We start from the raw sequence: 9788 nt of genomic DNA, 5'->3' as shown, positions 1-9788 counted from the left end.
GTGTGTGTGTCCCTAAGTGTGTTGCGAGCAGTGAGGGCCTGAGTTAAAGGGTTTGGGGCTGGCTAGTGAGACCACTGACCAGTCAGTTTATATGTCTGTGTGTGTCCATTGCGAGGGCAGAGGAGGACCTCATGTGGACGGCAGCGGTGCCTGAGGCCAGGTACACAGACATCATCCTGTACGTGTCAGGCTCTCTGGCATTGGCTGTGCTTCTGCTGCTGGCCGGGCTGTACCGCGGGCAGGCGCTCCATGGCCGGCACCCCCGTCAGCCCGCCACTGTGCAGAAGCTGTCCCACTTCCCTCTGGCCCGACAGGTACATGCCCACCACTCACCCCATGTCGCCATAAGCAGCCTCACTCGCCCTCCTGCCCCAGCCCAATGCCAACAAGCAGAGCCAAGTATCCCCTTTGCAGTTCTCTCTGGAGTCAGGCTCCTCAGGCAAGTCCAGCTCATCCCTCATACGGGGCGTCCGGCTCTCCTCCAGTGGGCCCCCCTTGCTTGCTGGCCTCGTGAGTCTAGACCTACCTCTTGACCCGCTGTGGGAGTTCCCCCGGGACAGGTACACTGATTGGAGTGGGGTGGGGATGCAGGTGCTATTTAGAACCTGCCCTTGCTGGTGGGGTGCCCACGGGTCTGAGGCACCTGCCCTCAGGCCTCAGCCTCGGCTTTCTTCATCTCTAGGCTGGTGCTTGGGAAGCCCCTGGGTGAGGGCTGCTTCGGGCAGGTGGTACGGGCTGAGGCCTTTGGCATGGACCCCTCCCAGCCTGACCAAGCCAGCACTGTGGCTGTCAAGATGCTCAAGGGTGAGTGTGGTGGCCAGGGAGATACTGTGGCATGGTGACTAACAGAAGGTGCTCACGGTGCTACCAGGTGGGCAGAGATCCAACTGGGCAGGAGCCCAAGTCTCCTACTGACCCTCAGAGGCAAGTCACTTCTGAGCCTCAGTTTCTCCACATGTAATATGCAATAAATAATAGTGCCTACCTCACAGCCCAAGGCGCATGGAAAGTGCCTGGCACACAGACCATTGTGGTGATGATGACTATGAGGATTTGGAGTGACTGGGACTAGATATTCCCCCTCAGCCCTGGCCCTGTGTCATCAGCCTTGTCCTCACATCTCCTTATGTCCTCATAAGCCCTCTACCTCATCCCCCAGGTCCCTCCCTAGTCATGCCCTTGGCCTCCCCAAGATCCCTCCCAGTTCTGTCCCCCTTTGTCCACTACTCTAGGAGAACAGCCTTCTCAAACTCTGTCCTGGCCCCCAAGCAGCAGCTCCAAGGTACTCCACAGGTCAAACCTGAGACCCTGCCATCAGGGCCTCTTGCCGCTGTCCCCAGCTCCCTCTGCTGTTCTCCCTCCCTCCTGTCTGCACAGCTGGGGCCACCTGGCACTTTCTGGGAGGTAGAGATTGAGAAATGTGCATTGCGAGGGCTGGGGTTTTTGTCATTGGCCCAGGGCCACAGGTCAGCCCCAGGGGCCCAGCCCCTTGTCCTCAGCCCTCTCAAGAAAAGCCAGAGCAGCCTTCTTTCCTGCCTCCCCTCACTGGGCCCCACTGGTGGCTCCCTGAATTCCCAGGCCAGATGGACACAAGGCCCTGGTCAGCCAGACCTCAGGGTGCCAGCTTGCTTCCCACCCCCAGGAGCTTACCCCATTCAGGGACTAACGCCAGTTCTCCCAGACAGAAGCCTCCTTCCTGTTCAGAGCTCTTCCCCACCTCTCCTGTCTGCTGGTACCACCCACTAGAAAGCCTACACTTCTTTTAGATCCTCCATTTTGCTGCCTCCTTGTAACTCCCTGAGAGGCGGGGCATGACCCAATGTTCCCTTTGAACAAAAGGCCACTGAGATTCAGAGAGGTTAGGAGACTTGTTCAGGGCCACACAGCCTAACTGGGATTCAGCCCACACATTCCTGACCATTGATCCAGAGCTCCCTGTCCCTCCCCACCCTATACTGCCTCCCTCATGTAGTTGGAGGGCAGCTTCCTCACTCCAGCTGTTGCCCTTGCAGACAATGCCTCCGACAAGGACCTGGCCGACCTGGTCTCTGAGATGGAGGTGATGAAGCTGATCGGCCGGCACAAGAACATCATCAACCTGCTGGGTGTCTGCACCCAGGAAGGTGGGGCAGGGGCCGGGCTAGGGCCTGGGTGCTTGAGGCCTGATCTGTAGCCTCAGGAGCCTCCCTCTCCCCTGCCTCGCCTCCATAGGGCCCCTGTATGTGATTGTGGAGTGTGCCGCCAAGGGAAACCTGCGTGAGTTCCTGCGGGCCCGGCGCCCCCCAGGCCCTGACCTCAGCCCCGATGGACCTCGGAGCAGCGAGGGACCACTCTCCTTCCCCGCCCTGGTCTCCTGCGCCTACCAGGTGGCCCGAGGCATGCAGTATCTGGAGTCAAGGAAGGTGTGGGCAGCAGGCGGTGCTCCAAACCACTCCAAGACCTCCATCCCCACACTTTTATGCCTCTGGCAATAAATATCCCCCCTCCTCCCTCCCCCTTTTCACTACCCTGTCTAAATGTCCCCAAGGCCTTCTGTTCCCCCATCCTTATGCAGTTGGCACTGAATGTCCCCCTCCATTCCTTGCATACTCCCTAACCTATAGGTGGGGCAAAAGAAGAGGTGATGCAAGAGAAAGGCCTTAAAGTTAGGTGGCCTAGGTTTCCCCTCTCTGAATCTCAGCTTCCTCATCTGTGAAATGGGTGGATGATCCTTACCTCCCAGGGTTACTCTGAGGTGGTATGTGCATGGCCCCCAGCCCTGTGTCTTAATAAGCCTAAGTCCCCTTCCCATGTCCTACCTTGCCCCCAGTGCATCCACCGGGACCTGGCTGCCCGCAATGTTCTGGTGACCGAGGACAATGTGATGAAGATTGCTGACTTTGGGCTGGCCCGTGGCGTTCACCACATTGACTACTACAAGAAAACCAGCAACGTGAGGGAGGCAGAGCTGGGTGGGGACAGTAGGGGAAGCGTAAGGACAGGGCTGGTGTGGGGGTTCTGGGCACTGGAATCTGTGGGGCATGGCACCAATGCCCCCTCCTGTCCCTCCAGGGCCGCCTGCCAGTCAAATGGATGGCGCCTGAGGCCTTGTTTGACCGAGTCTACACTCACCAGAGTGACGTGTGAGTCCTGGAAGCTGGGGGTCTGGGATCACAAAGGCTTTAGACTCTTCGTCCTCCTCCCTAGAAAGGGCAGGGAGCTCTGCACCCAAGGGCTCCTTCTGCTCAGGCCTGGGACCTGAGCGGGACTAGACTCCAAAGAAAGCCCCAGCTCCCTTCCCCTGCAGCAGATCGAGCCTGCAGGGCCCCCGCCACAGCCCCCAGGAGTTGAGAGCAAAGCTGAGGCCTAGTCCTACCTCCAGGTGGTCTTTTGGGATCCTGCTATGGGAGATCTTCACGCTCGGGGGCTCCCCGTATCCTGGCATCCCTGTGGAGGAGCTGTTCTCACTGCTGCGGGAGGGGCATCGCATGGACCGGCCTCCGCAATGCCCCCCAGAGCTGTGAGGCCTCACCCTGCCCTCCCCAACTTTCCAGTCCATCCTATGCCCTGCCTTGGCCTCAGGATTTGACCACAGCTTCAGCTGTGAGGGCAGCACTAAACTTTTACCACCGCTGCCTCCTCCTCCCTCCTGACCTGGCTTCCATGTCCTTCCACTGAATGGCCTCCCAAATCCTTCTCCAACCCCCCATCCTCTCCCAGGGACCCTAGTCTTCCCCTCCCCCAGACATGCAGCCCCTTCTGACCGCCCCCCCGCCCACCCAGGTACGGGCTGATGCGTGAGTGCTGGCATGCAGTGCCCTCCCAGAGGCCCACTTTCAAGCAGCTGGTGGAGGCACTGGACAAGGTCCTACTGGCTGTCTCTGAGGAGGTACCACTCCCCTCCTGTCCCAGGCCTCCCTCTAACCTGCCTCCCTCTGCCCGCTTCCCTCTGGGCTTCGTCTGACCTGACCACATGGACAGGCAGCGTCAGGGACTAACCAACACTCTTCTCCCACAGTACCTTGACCTCCGCCTGACCTTTGGGCCCTACTCCCCCACCGGAGGGGACGCCAGCAGCACCTGCTCTTCCAGCGACTCTGTCTTCAGCCACGACCCTCTACTGCTGGGGTCCAACTCCCTCCCCTTCCCTGGAGTGCAGACGTGAACAGAGCACAAGGTTGTGCGGGCAGGCCGGCAGCAGCCTCGAGCCCCTGGATCAGCCATACCTGGTGCAGTCCTTGACCTTGGCAGCCCCAGGCCCTGACCTCCGGTGCCGTCCCAGATCTGCTGTTCTGCTTCGAAGAAATCTGTCTTTGGTCCTGGGGCCCCTGGTTGAGGCTTCTTGCTGTGGCCTTCAGTTCCTGGCCCAAAGTTCAGCCCCTAGTCTCAAGGCCCTATCCTTGCCCTTAGCATTGTGATCCCAGGGTCCTAATGGCCTGGGCTTTTGGTTCTGCTCAGCCTCCTGGGCCTCGACACTCAGTCTCTGTCCCCAGGGGTTTGACTGGACCTGGCTGCAGGGCTGTCCTAAATCTCTGCTTCCCTACATCCTTCCAACTGAGAGACTGTGGGCCTCTGCGCCCCATTTCTCCATCCTGCCGTCTCTCATCCACTGGTTGTCCCAGCTTCTGAGTGAAAGGAGTGCTATGCCCCTGTCCACGAGGCTGGAAGCAAATTACCTTTTATAAATTATTTTTTGAAATAGACCTCTGTGTGCTTGGTATCTTCCCTGGGGGAGTGGAGGGTGAGGACGGTGGAGGGTTCCCCAAAATGGAGTCCTTCTGCCTGGGCCACACAGATGCAGGGCTCTGCACCAGGCCTCGGGTTTGCATCTGCACCCAGGAGCCCGTGTGTGCCTCTGTCCTGGTCCATCTGTCTTGCCAGCACCGTCTTGTGCATGTGACTGTCGCTGGGGTGGGACTCCTGCATCTTCTGCACATGCATGTGGACGCATACGTGCACTGTGGCTGCCCCTCCGGGAGCTGACGGCCCCCTCCCCCATCTGCTCAGCATTAACCACGCTGAACGGTAACACAGCATGAAAGCCTGAAACCGAGCCTTGAGGCTGCTGCCCGCTCCCACGCTCCATCGCTCAGGCTGGGGGTTCATGGGGACTGTGCCCGCCCCGCCCCACTCTGGCCAGTCTCCCGGGCAGCAGCTGGGAGCCGCCTGGCTGGGTTGCAGCTGTCCCTGCCCGCCTGGTCCTCTGCTGGGGAGGCCGTCATGGCCCTGTTCTCAAACACCCTCTCAGGGGGATCAGTTTTCCAGGGCTCTGAGCCTGGAACCCGTCCCCAGCTCCACTCCAGCAGTCACTGCTGCTCACCAGCCCTGGTCTCCAGCCTGGACCATGGGGAAGCTCAGCCCACTGTGCCTGACCCAGTGCTTGGCACTCTCTCCTGCCCTACTCCTGCAGGCCCTGGGTCTGGGGTGGGGCTGCCCAACCAGGCCATACCCTTTGTGGAGGCTGCGTGTGTTACCTCCACATGCTGAAGATACACATAGGGTTAGACGGGGTCGGGGCTAGGACCTCACCCTGGGACTGCCCTGGAACACTGTAGCAGCCCATGACCGTGCTTCTCTCCCCTTCTCTGGGTCACCCCCTTCCCCCGCCATTCCCTCTCTGTGTCCAAAACCACTTATCTTCCCCAAACTGCACCTCCTCCAGGGCACCTCATCTTAGAGAAAGCATCAGGCTAGAAACCAAGGAGTCATCTCTGACCATTTCCTCCCCCTCAGGAGCCCTATTCTCTAATTGGGTGAATGAGTCCTGGACTGGTAGCCAGGTTCAAATCCTGCCACTTCCAGTGTCCACCTGTGACACCTGAGGTCAGTGCTATCACTGCTCTGATTATCACTTTCTTCCTCAGTATGAAGAATACTGAGTGGTGCAAACAGTAATATGCTCAGCTGCTAATGGAAAGAAAGGTTGGAGGTTCAAATCCACTCAGAGGTGCCTCAGAAGAAAGGCCTGGGGATCTACTTCTCTAAGATCACAGTCATTAAAAACCCTATAGAGTGCAGTTATAGTCTGACAGATATGGATCTGCCGTGAGTCGAAGTCGACGACAACTGTTTTTTCCCCATGTAAGTGGTTGGCTCCTGCCCTGCCCCCTCCCTCCCAGGGCATCAGGATGAGGATGCAGTGATCCTGTGAGTGTGCATATGCAGAGTGCACATTAGTGACCCTACAGAGCTTCCCTGAGGACTGGGCTTCCTCCTCTGCTGTCTGCAGGGTCCCTCCCCACCCCAAGGTCTCCTGTGTCTCCTTCCCCCCTATTTCCGGCAAGTGGCTCCAGAGGCAACTTCTAAAAGCAGCTTTTGGCTTAGGTTTCTCCTGCACTCTAGAAACCTCACTGGCTTCCTGGTGCCCCCAAATTGCTGACTGAGCCCCACTCCCAAACTTAGAGTCTCCCCTTGGAGGTTACTGGCCGATGACTGTGTCCTTCACCAGCCCAGCCAATCACTGGGGAGAGGCAGATCCCTCGTTCCCCACCTAGGGGAAGAAAGGAAATGAGGGATGAGAACTTCCATTTATTTTCCACTTTCCCACATGGAGCTCACTCCGGTGCCAAGCTCAGCCACCCACCAGCTCTCCCTCACCACAGCCTTGCCAGATGAAGATGGTTCTTCCTATTTAATGACAGAGAAACGGGGATGTGATGTGTCCAGCATCAGAAGGACAGGGCTCAAAGAAGGAGCGGGGCTGATGCCCCAGGTCCCCAAGAGGTCCTGCCATACACAGGAGACCAGAGCCAGATTGCTCAGAGTGACAGGGGCAGCTGCTGCCTGGTAGCTCCTGGGAGGCAGGAAGGGCTCAGCTGCCCCAGCCTGTGTCCCCTCCCTGCCCAGCATCCCTGGCAGGCACATACTTGCTGGAGCCGGTCCACATTCCTGATGTTCCATGTCAGAATGAGACAGATGCTGCTAATTCCCCGGAGCAGGCTGTGTTGCTCCACCTCCCCTCCCCTCCTGGGTTGCTCTGGGTGGCATAGCAGACACCGGGGCCTGGCCCTTTCATCAGCCTTTCAGGCCTCCTAGCCAGTGACGCTAAACCTCGTGAGCCTGCAAGAGAAGCACCAGGTCCACATCCCAACTCTGTCACTTGCTGGCTACGAGTGTCAGCCAGGGCTACAGTGGGAGCAACAGACAGACAGCCAAGCTGACGTGGGAAGCCAGGACCAAAGAACAGAAAGAAGGCTGTGGGCTGGGGAATCAGCGCCTGGGGGGAGAGTCAGGTTGTCCACAGTGCAGGGGGGTGACCCTATGACCAATGTTACCCTCTCTGAGCTTCCACTTCCAGTCCTGTAACATGGGAGTGACTCTAAATGCACAGTAAACAACAGCTATTGTGCTGGGATTAGGAGGAAATGGACCCCATTGCTGGGTTGCTGTGCAGGTTCTGTGATCTCATTCCCTCCTCAGAGCAGCCCTTCCAGGAGGGTATTCTTGTCCCCATTTCCCAGATGAGGACATTGAGGCTCAAAGGAGGAAGTGACTGGCCCAGTGTCACATGGGGTAAGTGGCAGAGTCATTCTCATCCCCACATCCCAGGCAGCCCCGTGGTTCTAAGGACCCCGAGAGCTCTAGGTTTACGTGAAGCAGAGGAGTCTGTTAACAGTGCCCAAGCAGAGACGTGCCCAGGCCCTGCACTTTTGGCTCCAGCCCTGTGGCCTTCAGTCCTTACCACCTCAGGGCTCTCACACAGGCTATTCCTTTCCCAGGACCACTCTCCCCACCCCACTTAGCCAAGCCCTGCTCGCCCTTCAGATCTCACTCAAACCTCATTCCTCAGGGCTGCCTCCCCTGGCCCCCCATTCTGGGTCGGGCTTCCTGATTCAGGGGCTCCCACCACTGTAAGGAAGGGATGGTCTAAATAGCCTCCTTCCCCAGACTGTGAGCACCAGGGGGCAAGCACCTTTTTAGATATATAGTTTTACATATAGTTTTTTAAATCAGTAGTTCCTAGACTTTCATATATATCAGAATCACCAGAAGCAGCTTGGATTGCTGGGCTCCACCTTCGAGTTTTCCATTTAGTAGGTCTGGGGTGAAGCCTAAGAATCTGCATTTCTCACCAGTTTCCATGTGATGCAGATGCTGCTGGTCCGGGGACCACACTTTGAGAACCATAGTTTAAAGCATCAATACAGGCACATTGGTTTAAACAACTGAAAGAAAAAAAAAACACTCCAATCGTGCAAAAGAATGGAAAGCAACTCCCACTCTCTCCCCTCCCCAGGGAAAAGCGCCCCATTTTCTCAGTCTTCTTGTAGAGCATCCCCTGCCCCCATCCATCACATGCTGCGTAACCCTTGATCTAGTTAGGCCATTATTGTCCTTGGTTCTCTCGGCCTGCCCCTGCTGCAGGCATCCCCTGGCAGAAATGGGAAGCAGTAAAGTGTTTGTTGGATGAAGCAGACCCAGTCCCAGGTCTAGACATATTCAGGTGTACACACATTCACACCTGTGCATACCCAGGCCTCCACTGCCCACCCCTTCCCACACTCCCCGGACCCTGTGAGCCCCCACCCCTGCCCCTCCACCTGCTGTAGGATTTGACCTAATCCTGTAGAATGTGTGTGAGGCAGCTGCAGCTCTCTCTGGGGAGAGCAGACTCCTCTCAGGAGAGAGAATCTCCTTTTATTCTCTTGCTACCGAAATCTGACCTCTGGCAGCACCTGGGCCCAACGGCTGAGGCCTGTCCCCAAGAAGTGGCTGAGGAGGGGGGCATGAAATCGCCAACAGCTGAAGTTATCCAGCCTTTCCTCACATCCTCTCCAGCTGGGTTGCTACTCACATTCCACAACGCCCGCCGCTTCTGGGCTCCCAGTGCTGGGCATGTGGGGCTCATCTTGGCCTGGCCCTGCTGACCTCGCCACCTGGGCCCAGAGGACTGCACCTTGCAAGTCCCGCACCTCCAGGCAACCTCTGTACATCCTTCAGGACTCAGCTCAGTTACCACCTCCTCCAGTAAGTCAACCCTGACCTCACAGCATAGTCTGGGCATTCCACCTCTGTGCACAATTGGAATGACCAACGTGGCTTACTGTCCCACCCAGGCAGGGGCCTCGTGGATCCATCTCTAGAACTCAGACCAGGGCAGATCAGGGTGCCCTGATGCTTGTCAAATTATTGTCAAATTATCAAGGGTGATAATGAGGCTCCCAACCAGGAAGGCTCTTGAAAAAAGAGGCCCTTTCCTTCAACAACTGAGGCCCCTAGGAAACCAGGCATCTCCGTCCTATTTTGTGGGAGAGAGTAAGGAGGGCCGGCTGGCAGGGGTGGAACAGAGAGACACATATTGGACAACACAGCTCTAGCGCCTTCAAAAGGGGACAGCTCCCAGTTCCTTGTTGCCTGATTATTGCCGAAGGACCAGAGTAGGGCTTCACCAACAGAGCTGAGTGTGTCTGTCTGCCCACGTGGTCGTGGGCCCCTTCCAACCAACCCCGGAAGACAGGTTAGAGATTAATGATGGTGAGTTCACATGGTAGAATACTGTAGAGCAGGACTGTCCAATAGAATTTTCTGCAATAGTGGAAATGTTCTATATCCAATACGGAGGCCAGTAGCTACATATGGTTTTGAGCATTTGAAATGTGGCTTGTGCAACTGATGAATTGATATTTTATTTTAATTAATTTAAATATAAATTTAAAAGAGGCTTGTGTTGGACAACACAGCTCTAGAGCCTTCAAAAAAAGGGGCTGCTCCGAATCAAAAACACTGGAAATAACAAATGTTGGAGGGGCTGCGGGGAGATCGGAACTCTTATGCACTGCTGGTGGGAAAGCAAAATGATACAACCATTT

At 56.9% G+C, this 9788-nt stretch overlaps 1 protein-coding gene across 2 annotated transcripts in view; it reads left to right on the top strand.

Annotated features, from left to right (window-relative positions):
- FGFR4 (fibroblast growth factor receptor 4) overlaps nucleotides 1-4256 on the top strand; it is a 7958-nt gene extending 3702 nt beyond the window's left edge. Inside the window, exons 8-17 of one of the 2 annotated variants that reach the window (XM_004371158.1) lie at nucleotides 121-160; nucleotides 415-510; nucleotides 683-804; nucleotides 2013-2123; nucleotides 2212-2402; nucleotides 2810-2932; nucleotides 3052-3122; nucleotides 3362-3499; nucleotides 3763-3868; nucleotides 3998-4256. In XM_004371158.1, the coding sequence (XP_004371215.1) occupies nucleotides 121-160; nucleotides 415-510; nucleotides 683-804; nucleotides 2013-2123; nucleotides 2212-2402; nucleotides 2810-2932; nucleotides 3052-3122; nucleotides 3362-3499; nucleotides 3763-3868; nucleotides 3998-4144 (1145 nt within the window). In that variant the 3' untranslated portion in view covers nucleotides 4145-4256. Of the gene's footprint in view, nucleotides 1-120; nucleotides 315-414; nucleotides 561-682; nucleotides 805-2012; nucleotides 2124-2211; nucleotides 2403-2809; nucleotides 2933-3051; nucleotides 3123-3361; nucleotides 3500-3762; nucleotides 3869-3997 lie in introns of both variants that reach the window. The other variant, XM_004371157.1, reaches the window with a different exon arrangement.
- Nucleotides 4257-9788: the final 5532 nt, after the last annotated feature.

The sequence above is a fragment of the Trichechus manatus genome, unplaced genomic scaffold (assembly GCF_000243295.1).
Source record: "Trichechus manatus latirostris isolate Lorelei unplaced genomic scaffold, TriManLat1.0 scaffold00011, whole genome shotgun sequence".
NCBI classification, from domain to species: Eukaryota; Metazoa; Chordata; class Mammalia; order Sirenia; family Trichechidae; genus Trichechus; species Trichechus manatus.
The sequence above is the reverse complement of the archived record's forward strand: the minus strand, read 5'-3'. Positions and strand labels throughout refer to the sequence as shown.